At 38.5% G+C, this 16108-nt stretch overlaps 1 protein-coding gene across 1 annotated transcript in view; it reads right to left on the bottom strand.

Annotated features, from left to right (window-relative positions):
- The window catches only part of CFAP54 (cilia and flagella associated protein 54), a 340765-nt gene that overhangs the window by 296189 nt on the left and 28468 nt on the right, over positions 1–16108 (bottom strand). Inside the window, exons 7-8 of the mRNA XM_052001234.1 lie at positions 14772–14885; positions 14363–14464 (exon numbers count right to left, since the gene is read on the bottom strand). Of these exons, the coding sequence (XP_051857194.1) occupies positions 14363–14464; positions 14772–14885 (216 nt within the window). The remainder of the gene's footprint in view (positions 1–14362; positions 14465–14771; positions 14886–16108) is intronic.

The raw sequence follows: 16108 nt of genomic DNA, 5'->3' as shown, positions 1-16108 counted from the left end.
ATTGGGGCAGATAGTTGGTGCAGTAGATAAGAGCACCAGCCCTGAAGTCAGGAGGACCCAAGTTCAAATCTGCCTCAGACATTTAACACTGCCTGGTCTATCACCCTGGGCAAGTCATTTAATCCTGATTGTCCCAGCAAAAAGGGGGGAAAAAAAAGAATGTTCCTAAATTACTTGTCTCAAAATAGTAACATTATTTAAACTTCCATTTTCTTTCTTGTTCACCAAGACTTGTTATTCCAACTATAGATTAGACTAAGTCTGGGGTTCTTAACATGGAGACCATGAGCTTGTTTGGAAAGGAGTTGTCTTTTTTCTTTTAACATTTTGATAACTGTATTTGTTTATAATTTTCTGTATTGTATGCATTTAAAAATATTCTTAGAAAGGATCATGAACATCAACAATTGTCCAAGAGGTCCAGGACACACACACACAAAAAATAGTGATGACAAACTCCTCCATTAGATTTTTAAAAAGCAGATTTCAAAAAGGTTAAAACTGAATCTTTGGAGTAGACCAAAAGTGGGCAGGCAGAAGTTTTAAAATTGCCAGAAAGTAGGTTTCAAGATCTTTAGAGAATGGATATGGATTACGCCAGGTCTAAAACTTCTAAATTCCTGAATGGTTGAAAAGTCCTAGAAAAGGAAATCCTGGCAATACAATAGCAAGTAATCCTAATGAAGAAGAAAGGAGACTACAGTCTTCTTTATACAGCCCAAGAGAGGAATGAGGTCAAACAGGTAACTCTCCACCAAGCTCAGATCTTTTTAAAAAATCAGTATTAATAAGAATATAACCAAGAACAAAGTATAACATTGAAAAAGAGAAGGATCTTGTGAACAAAATACTATGGGCAAGGAAAAAAAAAGGTTTCGGGGAGGGTTTATTTTTTAATTTGTTTTTTTTTTTTTAATTGGGCCCGCCCTTTGAGGAAATGTGAATTTCACTGAAGAGAAAAAGAAAGGCTGAAATTTCTCCCTCCTTTCATCAGTGAAAACTATCTCAAACTGGGAAGGAGAGGAAGAACATATTTAAGAGGGAATTCAAGCTCAAAACAGCACTTAGCTCCTTTAGATGAATTCAATTCTCTAGGCTCTTACTTATTATCCAAGAGATAGAAATATAATATCTGATTCAGCCTATTCAGTAGATGTGGTACAAAGTATTGCCACAGCCCAAATAAAATTTGTAGCTTCTAATATATATCAGCTCTTTAAGGAACTTCAAGAGCAAGTGAGAAAGCATCCAGTAAGATTTATTTCTTGCATGTCCACTCTCATAGTGGACTTCCAGGTCCTATTTCTGATGGTAATTCAAAGGCAGATAGCCTTCTAACCATGTTGGCCAATACTCCTTTAGTTCAAGAAGCCCAAGAATCTCATTTTAAATATCAGGCTGCTCAAACTTTACATTTACAATTTGGAATGGCAAGAGAGGAAGCAAGGAACATAGTAAAAGCCTGTATGGCTTGCCTTCCTTTCCATGCTCCTACACTGCCTCCAGGGAAAAACCCTCGTGGTTTGAGACCCAATGAAATCTGGCAAATGGATGTGACCCATTACAAATCTTTTGGCCATCTGTCTTTTATCCACGTTGTGGTAGACACCTTTTCAGGATTCACTTTTGCAATACCAGCAGCAAATACCAGCCCGAGTGGTCACTGAATTCCTTATACAAGCATTTGCAATTATGGGTGTGCCACAAGCAATAAAAACAGACAATGGACCTGCATATACTTCTAAACATTTTGCACCCTTTTGTGCACAGTATAAGATTTTACACACCACTGACATACACTTTAATCTTCAAGGACAGGCAGTAGTAGAGAGGAGAAACAGAGACATTAAGACGCTGCTCCAAAAACAAAAGAAAGGGGGAGCCACAGGTAACCCTAGAGAACTTCTAAATCTAGCTCTTTATACTATTAACTTCTTGATTTTTGACAAAGATGTACTAGCTCCGGCAGACAGGTTTTATAACCCACCGGAAGGGCAATGTCCAATGCGAGCAGCTCTACTATCATTAGATAATCACCAGGTGATGTGGAGAGACCCAGAAAGTGGTGAATGGAAGGGACCAGATAGGCTAACTGCTTGGGGGAGAGGGTTTGCTTGTATCTCTACAGGTGGAGAAGGAATCAGATGGTGCCAACAAGCCATATTCATCTTGTCCATCGCAGAGAGACAGAGCAGACCCTTGAGATGAAGGAGAAGACCCAAGAAACACTGGGTGGTTCCATTACTGACTGTGCCCACCACTGAATGAGCATGGTGGTTATGGCATTTGACTCATGGACATCAAAAATTATTGGATTTGAAAACCCTCTGGAATCATTGGAATCCCTGAGACATGAAAAGGTTGTTATAAGGACTTCAAAATCCTCAGGAATCATTGGATTTTCTGAGACATGATAAGACTGTTATAGGACTTGAAAATCCTCAGGAATCTTTGGATTCCCTAACATATAAAAAGACTGTTGCAGGACTTCAAAAGCTTCCAGGGATGTGAAGCATGTGGACATGCTGAAGCATGTGGAGCAATGGACAATAGATTGGTTTTGGACTATCTCTTAGCTGCTGAAGGAGGCATATGTGTGACTGTTGTTTACATACCCTCCTTCTAGGACTTTTGGGAATCTTTTACACCACCATGTTGATTCATATTGTTTGTTATACCACTACTTGCATATATAATTCATGTTTGTTACACCACATTGAGCCTGCACTGGTTGTGGGGAGAGTCATCACTAATAGCCTGTATGTTATTGCTATGTGCTTGTGTAATCCCTCCCATGCTGATGGGTTTGTGCATACCTGTTTCAAATAAGACCCTTCAGCCCAGAAACCCGCTAGCAATATCTGGCTTGACTCCCCATTTCCCTTTGGTGCTTTTCACTCCCTTCCTGAGCAGTTGGGGGGAGGGGACGTGATCACCTCATTTTTGGGGTTTTCACCTTCCTGAGAAGTCAGGGATGGCATGACCACCTGTGTTCTAAAACAAAAGAAAGCAGGAGATGAAAAGAGCTGTAATCTTTACAGTGAGGCTTCGATGATGATAATTTTGATTGAAGCTAATCCAGTTCTTTTTGATGAAGGTTTGCTTGAATATTCTTTTTACAAACATACTCTTCATTTTGTTTCTCCTCTAATTGAGTGTAATCTTGTTCTTTCTTCAGTAACTTTTCTGACAAATTCTGATTTTTCTGAGTTAATTCATTAACTGAACTTTGAAGTTTCTGCAGCTCCTGTACATACACGGCAACTTCCTGGGAGCCTTTAGCAAGTTCACTTCTTAGCTGGCTTATTGTGATCTCTGAGTTAGCACAATCAGCCTGTAGCTTTCTACATTCCTCTTTGAGTTTCTCTCTTTCTCACGCTCCAAAGTTATGTTGTCCATTAAGGTCTGAACCTGGACTAGCTCTTTCTTCAATACAGCAACATCTTCTACACCAGGTCTTTGAAGCAATTCAGTCTTTAAATTTTGAATTACAGTTGTCTCTTTAACTCTTCAATCAAGCTTGACACCTTCTGTTCAGCAGCTTCTCGAAGCCCCTTTTCTTCATCATACTTTGACTTTATATTGTTCCAATGACTGGAGTTCTGCTGATGAATCTGCTGTCAATCCATCAGGTTTGAATTCTTGCTGCCGCTGCCCTTATAATTGAGTAGGTGTACTGGAATCAGAAAACTGAGCACTTAAGGCTAATTACGATTGGACAATATTCTATAAGCATATGCTTGGAAAATGGCCCTTCCCACTACCCTGTGCTGGCTCAGTCTTTTGGTGTATACAGAGAATTGTGGGGGTGGAATAAGACAAGCCAGAATCACTTTTGTGGTGGACAAGAAGGGAGGTAGTGGAGAGCTTGTGTCCATTTCCTTCACTTCTATCCCTAAAGACCAAGAATAAAGACCAAGGACTTTTGTTTATCCTGACTCTGGCTGATTCTAAGGCATCCAGGGTGCTAACTCGGTCTTCACAGTTCCTAAACAAAGTTCTAGAATAAACTATTTGTTGGATGGCATATATAATTAGAAAAAATAATAGTTAAATCTAGGGATTATCATGAATTTAATAAATTACATCACACTAACCTCACTGTTTTTGAATGGGTTTACTAGGCTAGTTCTCCATTCATTTATTTGTTTTCATGTTTTTCTGTGGGGATAAGGTGGCCAAATTCTTTGGAGTTATTATGGATCTAAGAGCTTACAATGTTCTGGGCTCACTGTGATCAGAACAGTCACATCCACAAATGAAGGCATCTGGAGGATCTCCCCATCCAATGGGGTTTTGCCTTTCACTTTGTACTGGACTCTCCCTTAGTGACCTCAGAAGCTTCTGTGAGTTTAATTAAAATGCAGATGACTTACCTATTTAACCAGTCCTCACCTCTTCCCCAAGCTCTAGCTTCACCCCAGCCTAATGGCCTTTACCTGTCCAAAACAGAATTCATTTTCTTCCTCATCCTACACCTCCCAATTTAATCCTCTTTCAAATTTCTCTGTTTCTTTCAAGGATACAACCATCTTTCCACTCATACAAATTTATAACTTCAGGGTCATCCTCTGCTCCATATTTTCATGTACCCCAAATATTCAAGCAATTGCCAGCTTCATGTAATTTAATTTGACTCTAGCGCCATTTGCTCCTCAGAACGATGAGGAGCTTTTAAATTCACAAGTTCATGGGCACCACTCCTTCGCCCAGATCAAGAAGCCACAACTGAAGCTAATAAGGCAGGCTGAATCAATCTGCTGAATCAATTGCTATCTGCAATCATTTAAAATGGGGCTTTGTAAACTTCTTCCATAAAACGAGTATACAAATTAAATATTTACTGATAATAAATCATCATTTCATGATCCCCTTTTTTGTGGGAACCCCATATAGGGTCACAAGCCACAGATTAAGAAGCTTTGAATTAAAAGACCTCCTCTTCAACACAGTTATCCGACCAGGACCAATTACAGAATGTCTACCCGTAAACCACAGTCTCCCTAAGGACATTTGCTTACAAGTCATTCAGATGCTTCTAAAAATAGCTCCCTAGTATTCTCCAGGTAGATTCATGTCACTTCAGAGAGTCTGGCCAGTCTCCACCCTGGGACACCTGTTTACACCTCTCCCACATCACCCCTTCTCTTCACTCACATAGTCACATCCTGGCTCAGGCCCTCTTCACCAGGAATACTACAATAACATCTTTCAGTCCAACCTCCAGGGTCACCAAAGCAAGATTTTCCTAATGTATAAGTCTATTATTTTAGTGCAATGGCACATACACCCCAAGAAACTTTTTGTAAAGTCCACTATCATCCCTTTCCTTCTAGGATCAAATATAAAATCCTTCATTAGGTAGGTCAAGTTCTTAACAAAGTGGCAACATTCAACTTTTCCTGAGTTATTATAATGTGCCCCCCTCTATAATCCAGTCACACTGATTTTCTTCTTTCTCTAGGAAAAGAAAGGAAAGAAAAAGACTTTTTGCCTCCATATTGAAGGTCTCCTACTGGCTGGCTTTCTTGATTCCCCACCTTCACCCACTCCAGCTACCAGTTGCTCCCCCCACTGCTTACTTTATATCTGTTTTATTTGAGGGGAAGATCTGCATGTAATCCTCTTAAGGGCAGGGAACAAAATGATTTTGTCTTTTTTTCCCAAAATGTACATAACAGTTGACACAATAGTATGTACTCAATAAAAGCTTATTAATTGTTTGATCTCTTGTATGATCTTGTCAAATACCTTCTTTAAGCATGTCTTCCTATAAGACATGGAGGTGCAGATGGACAACTTATATGTGATTATTAATTTGTTGTGTCTGCCCTATCTATCCATATGTATACATACAAATACACATAATTAAAACACATATTTATAGATACACACATACATATATACTTGGGACTGAAACAGAAAAGGTGAAAATGGATTAAGTCCAGCACAAGACAGAGCAACCAGAATTGATTGCCTTTGGGAAACTGCAATTGCAAAATTCTTTTATGCCCCAGACTTCTCCCTCCCAACAAAGGCTGGCCTTTTCAAGCCACATTCTCCTGATGATTCCAAAGAATGGAAGTGGAGGAGAGTCCAAGAGCAACAGAGATGGTATTTGGTGGGCCTACAATACATTATAAACAAAGAATTCTGATGAAACATCTTAATTATTCTTAATCACAAACAGAATGCAGGCTTATAAAATATGGAAATAACAATTTAAAGGAATAGCTAACAGACTACTGATAGAATCAAGACAAAAGAGTTTACTAGGTTGTAATTATGAACAAAAACCAACAACATGAAATTGAATAAGGACAAACATCAATTCCAAGCCTTGGGCTCAAAATCCAAATACACAAATTCAAGATGTAGAAATTTTAAGCTGTTCTCCATCATTTCCCACCACTACCCCCTCTCCCCCAAACAATTTAATGGGACTACCTTGATTTACATTAATATACATATAATATGCTATTTATTGGAGGAGGTACTACCATATTTCACCCTATCAGACCTCATATGGAATTTTTTTCAAATCTGATGCCACATTTTAGAAAGATTAATGAAAAGTTGGAGTACCCTTCCAAAGGAAAGCACCTAAGGAGTGCTGAAAGAGCTGGGGATATTTAATCTAAAAAAGAGTAAAACTTAAAGGGATCAGATTCCTATCTTGGTCCATCACATAGGTAGTTTAAGTACAACAGAGGGCAGAATTAGGGCTGTTAAGGAAGCATATTTTAGCACAATGTCATGAAGAACCTCCGAAAATAAATTTACAGAAATGGAATAGAGTTGACCCTTGAGAATTCTATCCAACATGACTCTTTCCAACAATGAGATGATTCAGACTAGTAGCAATGACCTTGTGATGAAGACATCTACACCCAGAGAGAGGATTGCAGGAACTATGTGGATTGCAACATAGCATTTTCACTCTTTTTGTTGTTTGCTTGCATTTTGTTTTCTTTCTCGTTTTTTATCTGATTTTTCTTGTACAGCAAGATAATTGTTTAAATACGTATACATATATTGGATTTAACATATATTTTAACATGTTTCATATATATTGGATTATTTGCCATCTAAGGGAAGGGACAGGGGAAGAAGGGGAAAATTTGGAACACAAGGTTTTGCAAAGATGAGTGTTGAAAAATTATCCATGTAGATGTTTTGTAAATAAAAAGCTTTAATAAAAAAAAAAAAGACAGAGAGAAAGAATGCTGCCCAAGAGAAGGCAAGCAGCCATTGTGGCTGGGCAAAAGGAACCCACCCCAAAGGGCCAGACTGGCAGTGGCCATGCGGTTTCACTAAGGTTATCTGCCTGCTGTAGACACTAAGGAGCATAAGGTCCAAAGTGTGGATGAGCTCTGAATGCCAAAGGCTGCGGATTTGGGGAACATCACCACAAAAATGGAAAATTCTTTTGTTTTGAGATTTCACAAGCTCTCTCATGGAACATGGGTACTATATATACCTCAATGGGGCCTTTGAGCTTACTTCCTAAAGAAGAAAAATTGTTTTCTTGTCTTCCCTGATTGTTAGACATTAAGAAATAAACAAGCACCTAGATTATTCCTGGGAATATGTCAAAGCTACTAGATCACATCAGATACTCAGAGCTCTCTCTAGGAGAGAGAGGGATTCAAGGAGAGACAGAAATAAACGGGGCGAAATGGGAGTGAGAGAGAGAGAGAGAGAGAGAGAGAGAGAGAGAGAGAGAGAGAGAGAGATCAGACAGCAACCAGGAAAAGCAGATAGAGAAGCTTTTTCTTAATTACTTCCTCTGTGCCAGGTAAGGGGCAGACTACTTCAAGCTCTCATGAGGGTGGAAGTGGGAGCTGGAAATAGAGTAGGGGGAAGGAAGAGGATGGCCACAAGTTGGTCTGGGAAGCCATGTGATTTTTATGCCTTTGATTCTGTCAAAGCTAACCTAAACTCCCCTTAGAAGCTTTCCTCCCATCCCTCTTGCTTCAGGTTGACAACCTTCTCTATCCTAATTCAGGTCCCACAGTAACAAGAAACCAGCCTGTGCACAAGCTGAATGAGTTGCTGTGTGCTGAGCCCATGGAACCTGTGGATCCTGGAGTGATCCGGTCCTCCCCAGATGAACCTGGCTGGGCTCCTTGGGGCTTTCTCCCCCTTTCTTTAATACTGTTCATAATGCTCAGCAGCGGTGCCCCCAGCTCCAGCCCCAAGCAACTCTCCCTGGTTCATAAGACCTCTAGGATGGGTTTTCTGGAACCATTAGGTAGTACAGGGGAAAAAGTGAGTGACTTTGAATCAAGAAGAACTCAATTAACATCCAGTTTTGGATACTTAGTAGTGGTATGACCCTGGCAGGTCATTTTCCCACCATTTGTCTCAATTTCCTCATCTGTAAAATGGGGATAATATTAACATGTATCTCCCAGAGTTATTGTGAGGATCAAATGAAATAAAATACGTAAAGCAAATAACATGTGCAGAGAACTTGCTGCTAGCTATCTTTAACAGGAACAACAGCCAGATTCGAAATTCTATTATTTGATGTTCCTACTAAGAATGCAGTAACCACCTTTTCGATTCATAAGATAGATCAATAAGCATTTGCCAAGCATCTACTAAGTGCCGGGCACTATCCTTGATGAGGGGCATCCTAACAAGTCTGGAAAGATCAGCTGGAGCCATAAGGTGAAAAGCTTTCCATATTCAATAGACATTTTCATTTTATCCATTTATCAGATGGAAACATTGAAGTTTCTTCAGCTGAGAAGAAAAGTGATCAGGTAAAAACATGCCTTGGCAGGTCTGTGCAAAGAAAAAGCAGTTAGGCTACTTTTAGGCTACTTATTCCAGGCAAGAGGTTCTCGGGGCCTGAACTGCCCCTAAGAGTAGAGAAGCAGAAAAACGCAAGTTGCACAAATGAGACAGAATCAAAAAAAATTAGCAGTGGATCGGATATGAGGAAGAGGGAGGCATCATGGGTGACAGAGGTGAGAGGTTTTGAACCCAGATGACTGGGCTGGTGGTAGGGTCTCTGACAGAAAAAATGGGAAACTGAGAAGAGAAGTGAGTGAGATAGAAAAGATAGAGAGTTCTGTTTTGGACATATTATCTTGGAGGATTTTGTGACAAAGGAAAAATAAATCCGGACATAGATCAGGCACAGATCAGGAGTTCTTAATGTGGGATCCATAGATTTTCCTTTAATGTCAATGAGTCTTAGGAACTTGACCCTAAATTCCTAGAGGAATTAAGGATGAGAAAAAATGGGATGGGAAAAAAAGATCCATCTTTATTTTCACTAACTAGCCAAAATTTAGCATCTCCTTCAATTACTTAGAGGAGTTCAAAAGGGTCACCAGAATGCCAAAAGGGACCAAAACATTAAAAAGGTCAAGAACTCTTTGTGTCCATTATTTGAGAAAGCAGATTTCAAAGGCCTCAGAGAAAGATTAGGTCATATCTTGTGGACTAAAATTCTCAAGGGGAACTCAGCTTAGGAAGGAATGAAACACTTTCAAGAAAAATTCTGACAGCACAAAGAGAAAATTCTGAGCAAGAAGAAAAAAGGGGAAATGGACTAATGAGACTGAAGTGAATATATAATTTATGTATCCCAAAATGTAGATTTATTTAAAGGCATACAAAATGAAAGCAAGGGCAGGTAATAAAGGATGACTACAAAAATGGCACACCCTCCTATGAGAATTGTCAAGAGTGCTAAAGCTTAAAATGAACCTGGACTAGAGAACAATGTTAAGAACAACAACAAAGGCTTGTTTGTTTAAACCTATTCAAGAAAAAAGAGGAAGATCAAAGAAAGGATAGGATCTCGGCACATGGGAAATTGATAACTGTCAATATGGAGAAGGCAATAAAGTTCAGCCTTTATTGACTTCTATCTTCTCTGCCATTGAGAATCATCTTTCAACTGGAAAAGACTGAAAAATTAAGGCCAAGGAACAGTTAATACCCAAGATAAGTAAGGAGATTGTAAGAAAGCCTCTCACTGCTCACACCAGAAAAATCTGGCAGATATCAGTCATACAAATAAGACATAAACCAGATAAGGTTGTCAGAGGTGTCAGAGGGACTGAATGCAGGAGGTGGGACTTGAACTGGGACTTCCAGAGGGGATGGCTGAGCCATTGTTAGTGTCTTAGTGTAAGTGTGCTGCAAGCTCACTACTAAGCAACAGTTTGATATGGTGACCAGGAAGGTGAATGAGAATCATAAACAGTATTGAGAAACATTTGTCAATAGCCTTCATAGGCTTGAGGCACGATGAAGGGAATACAGCCCCCAAAGACTTGGGTGCAAATCCATCTTCAGACACTTAACATCTATGTCACTCTACACAAGCCACTTAACCCCTCTCAGTCTCAGTTTCTCCATCTCTTAATTGCCAAAACGAAGGCTTTTTCTCAGTCTTCTTTCTTCTGGATCTCTGTGCAGCTTTTAAAAAACACTTGATCACTTTCTCCTCCTGGATACTCTCTCTTCACTATGATTTCATGACACAAGTCTCATCTGGTCCTCCTTTCAAAGCTCTGTTCTCAAGCCTTCTTCTCTTTTCACTCAAAACTATTCTTAATGAGTTCTCATGAGTTCACATCTCCTATGTGTGTGTATGTATACTGGCTCAAGTCTCTCCCTATTATAATCCACCATCCGCATAGTGGCCAAAATATTTTCTTGAGGCATAAATCTGATCATCAGCACCACTCCTATATGGATAATATATGCCAGTTGGCTTTAACATCTTTTTCTTCACAATCAGGACCCTTGCAGTCACCGACATTATTCCACTCCACACACACCGACCCAGACACACAGGCTTGTTTGCCATTCCTTGAAGAGAACACTCCGAAGCTTTTCACCTTTTCACTGGCTATCCCCTGTACCCGGAATGTTCTCGTACACATATCCACTTTTGGAGCTTCCCAAGGTTTCATCAAGACTCAACTCAACTCTCCACTTCTAAAGGAAGCCTTTTCCAGTCTTCCCAACTGCCGGCGCCTTCCCTCTGAGATTACTTCTGACTTTGTATAAATCTTATATTCCTTATTTATTTGCAGATTTCTCACTTATTAAAAACATGGGTTCCTAGAGATTTTAAGAGACAGTATTTGCCTTTCCTTGTATCCCCAATTCTTAGTACAAAACTTGGCACAAAATAAATGTTTAGTGATTATTGACTAACCAGCTGACTGGACAGAAATCCCAGAGATCCTTTTTAACTTCTAGTATCTAGCAGTTAGAACATAATAGGTGGTCAATAAGTGTTTATTTATGGATTGCGTAATATGGCCTCTGTGATTCCAGAGAACCCTTTGGCCTTGGAGATGAAAGAATATATAGGATTTCCAAAACCAAGCACTAAAGGGCTATGAACCAATTCTAGAAGAGCATGACAGGGGTGGATTGGTAGAGAAGTGTCTAGACCAAGCAGTACCCAGGACTAACAAACAATGGGAGTTAAAGCCATGATATAGCACAATAAATCCAAATATTGTTTTTCACTGGTACTGGGAGATAAGTAGATGCTGAAGGGTCAGTTAAGGGGGTCAACTGTCTGATAATCTTGAATACTTTTCCAAGAAGCGGAAAACACGGGATGGTTCTAGAATAAGTAACGAAAGAGGGCAAATTTTCACAAGCTCCAGAAAAACTTCATACCCATATGTCATGAATACTATCTCTAAAAATCAGGAAACACTGAACAAGTAACACACAAAAGTGATATAACATGGAAAATGGGTGCTCTCCAAACATGTTTGCCACTATCTCAGGTGTTATCCAGCACACAGTCCCAATGAAAGGATTCTCTATAGGTGATGAGGCCTCCAGATGTTCCTGTTTATAGATAATATGCTGATTATCTGATTGCATTAATTCCCAACACACATCTTCATCAAATGAGATACAGAAACACTTAAAAGAGTTCTGCTTATGGGAACACATCCAGCCATTCTGGAGAGCAATTTGGAACTATGCTCAAAAGGTTATCAAACTGTGCATACCCTTTGATCCAGCAGTATTTCTACTGGGCTTATATCCCAAAAAGATACTAAAGAAGGGAAAGGGACCTGTATGCGCCAAAATGTTTGTGTCAGCCCTGTTTGTAGTGGCCAGAAACTGGAAACTGAGTGATGTGAGGATTTTTAGCATTGTAGTAGGTTAAGATCTTGGACGTAGTCATTATCGTGGGTAGCCGAGATTTTGACTAGTAGTGCGAGGCCAATTCCCGCCTCACAAAGCTGAAAAGACTAGTAGGATTAAGGGGGTTATGCAAGAGAACTGTTCGGTTCTGCACACATATATTGTATCTAGGATATATTGTAACCTATTTAACATGTAAAGGACTGCTTGCCATCTGGGGGAGGGGGTGAAGGGAGGGAGGGGAAAAATCGAAACAGAAGCGAGTGCAAGGGATAATGCTGTAAAAAATTACCCTGGCATGGGTTCTGTTAATAAAAAGTTATTTTAAAAAAAGGATTAAGGGGGTTATGGATATTGAGAATATGTGGAAGTGGGTGATTAGGAGGGTTATGAGGATGAATAGGGACAACATTGAGTGAATGCCCATCAATTGGAGAATGGCTGGGTAAATTGTGGTATATGAATGTTATGGAATATTATTGTTCTGTAAGAAATGGTTGGGAGGATGATTTCAGAAAGGCCTGGAGAGACTTACATGAACTAATGCTGAGTAAAATGAGCAGAAGCAGGAGATCATTATACACAGCAGCAACAAGACTATATGAACATCAATTCTGATGGACATGGCTCTCTTCAACAGTGAGATGATTCAGGTCAGTTCCAATTGTTCAGTGATAAAGAAAGCCATATACACACAGATACAGAACCATGGGAACAGAGTGTGGACCACAACATAGTATTTTCACTCTTTTTGTTCTTGTTTGCTTGCATTTTGTTTTCTTTCTCTTTTTTCCCCTTTCTCATATCATATATTTTAAATCCAATATATGTATATATATATATATGTATGTATGTATGTATGTATATAGGATTTAACATATATTTTTAACATGTTTAACATATATTGGATTACTTGCCATCTAGGGGAGAGGGTGGGGGAAGGGGAGGAAATTTTGCATATGTTCTGAAAATAAAAAAAAAATTTTTTTAAAGAGTTGTACTTAATTGTCCACACGGGAAAAGCAAAGTGGATGAAAAATGTCTCCTGTTCAGACTATATTATGCAATGGGATGAAATTCTATAGCGCTGGTCCATAAGTACATACATCTTTAAAAGGCCCTGCAGATGACAATGAACTAAACCAAGAACTGAAAAGGATTTTAATGTGTCTGGGAATCTGTATAATGTTTTTAATGATTCCCAACTTTTTGCCTAAAACAAATGTCATCTTTAAATAATAATATTCTTCTGAAACACCCCAGGTACACCTCACAGAATACAAGTCATTGAAACACTAAGGTTGTAGCTCATCAAAAGGGCAAAGGACATGTAGCATGAAAGAGCTGAGGCTCACAACACTTCCAAATGCAGCCCAAATCAGATTTAAAATGCTACTGGAAAAAAATGAATAAAAATATAATAAAGCATGAATAATGTTAATATGTGACTTTTCTAAGTCAATATACACTTACAGGGATCTGGTTTAGCAGTCCCCTATTTTTATCTGAAATCATCAGGCTATCACATAGACCACAAAGAAGGATTAGAGGGCAGAAGAGGTATAAAAGATATTATCAAAACAATGTAGGACCAGTGGGTCCATAATGTGGCCAAAGTGAAGATTAACTGATGGAGATTCTGTGTTATTCCGTTACTCACTCAATGTCAAGAATACTAAAGAGGAAGTCCCCAGTATATTGGGTAGGTGTTCCATAGAGCACAGAGCATTATGAGAGGTATGGACAAGTTGCAGTTTCCACCATAGGAGACAGTACCCTCATCAGGAAGGTTAGGGATATTCTGAAGTATTTAAATAAATCATCCCCCAGCTTGTTGTTTTGGTTACTCTCTACACAGTTAAGGGTCCTGTGACTTGTTATTACCCATGATCCATATCTAACTTTGCATAACCAACTATATCTTCATCTCAGCTGAACTGGTACTCAAGTCTAAAACCTGAATGTCCATTCTCCCCCCACCCCTAAGCAGAAAAGTGTTCCTGCTATTTTAATAAACTGCATCTTGAGACAATAAAGATAAAAGAAAAAAATGCCTCTTTTCTAGCTTCCCACTGACAGCAGAATCAAGAATTGATCAACACATAGGCCTTGGCAGTCATCACTTTTTGGATGTTTTTAATTGTATTTTTTAATTACAGTTATCTTCTACCTATATTGAGAAAATTCCCATAATCCATAACCCCAGACTTACATTCTGTATTTCCCGTAAGTTAATTCTTGGTTTCGTCCTTATGAAAGACTTGGTCTTTCTTCGAGGTTCAAATACTGCTCTCTTGAAGATCATCACTGCCATCTGCATCCCAGAGAATGATATTTAAAAGTAATAATCAATGTACATGTATAACCTATATCAGATAGCTTGCTATCTTGGAGAAGGGAAAAGGAAGGGAAGAAGGGAGGGAAAAAAGTCAGAACTTAAAATCTTACAAAAATGAATGTTGAAAACTATGTTTATGTGTAATTGGAAAAATAAATACTATTGAGAAAATAAAATAAAAAATAAAAGTAACAATAAAAAGTATTCTTTTGTATTCTACAGAAAGCGAACATAATCAAATGGAAAATGAAGCAATTTTCTCTGATTTCATTCATTTGTATACCTTTATGGTGGCCTCTCTAAAGCATCTTTTTGCTTCTTGCCGTGGTGGTGTGAGGCTTATTACTTGTAAGTGCAATAATTCATCAATTTTTCCCAGGCCTCGCCGAGCAAATATCTATTATGGATTAAACAATTTTAAAAATTGTTATGTCTAATAGAAGAGCAATGATTATAAATTTGTCAAGTGAGTAACCATATTTTATTCTTCACATTCCTTTTCTGACATCAAGAACTTTCAAAATAATATATACATCAACTATTACTTCCCTGGAAATAATCAATTAACCTTTTTTCAACATAAAAAGTAGGCAAGATGTTATATATGTTCATTTGGCTAGACACTCCCTAAGTAAAAATCAGAATTCAAAAGGAAACCTTTTCTTTAATCTAAATTACAATCAAATGGGTTGGTTCATCATTATATGAGATCTTGCAGAAAGAATTATGCCCCCCCAAAGAACTTTTTTTTTTAAAAAGCACATGGAAGATATAATAGTCTCATAAACTAAAGTCAGTTGTTATCTTAACAGATCTCTTTTTTGCATATTTTGCAAAAATTTCATTGCGGTTTCACCCAAACCCTAACATTTAGTCATTTGAATGATATTAGACCCTGAAGTTAACACACCTGAAAATTTTAACAGAATATAGGAAAAAATTCTAATTTCCAAAATGAAACATTATATGTAATCAGCAGTTAGTGTTCTTAATGGCGAGGTGATTTAGCATCTTTGACTATTTAATTCAATCCAACATTTATCATGTAGCTATTACAAACAAGAAGCACCAAGTCTGAAGTCAGGGAGACCTTTCTTCAAATATGGCCTCAGACACAACATAGCTGTGTGACCCTGGGCAAGTCACTTAACCCTCTCTGTCTTAATTTCCTCATCTATCAAATGAGCTAGAGGGAAAAAAAAAAAGCTAGAGTCATCTCCAGCCTTAATCCCATTGGAAAGAAAACAATCTCCCTTCACTGTGAGTTCTCATAAATGCTAAAAAGCCTCCCATCATTATTCCATGCATTCCTTCGACTCCAGATGGAGCAATTTCATGGATAGCCTCTCTAAGAAGGGAAAAAAATAAATGAAGCTACACAGCAACAATCATGGGAACTGATTAACTTATTTTTCTGCCTCAAGGCTAAAACCAAAATGAGAGAGGTGTTGAGAGAAGGATGGAGGGACAGAAAATAGGCTAAGAGAAGACAAATTGAGAGTAAAATGAAGAAGGGAAATACTGAAGAGGGGGTGGAAAGGAATAAAAGATCACAGGCTCCAAGATTTAGAGCCATAAGGAACATTGAGTCATATAATCCAACCCCATAATTTTACAAAT

This window comes from Antechinus flavipes, chromosome 5, assembly GCF_016432865.1.
Source record: "Antechinus flavipes isolate AdamAnt ecotype Samford, QLD, Australia chromosome 5, AdamAnt_v2, whole genome shotgun sequence".
NCBI classification, from domain to species: Eukaryota; Metazoa; Chordata; class Mammalia; order Dasyuromorphia; family Dasyuridae; genus Antechinus; species Antechinus flavipes.
Note: the sequence above shows the minus strand (reverse complement) of the source record. Positions and strands in the feature narration are given on the sequence as shown.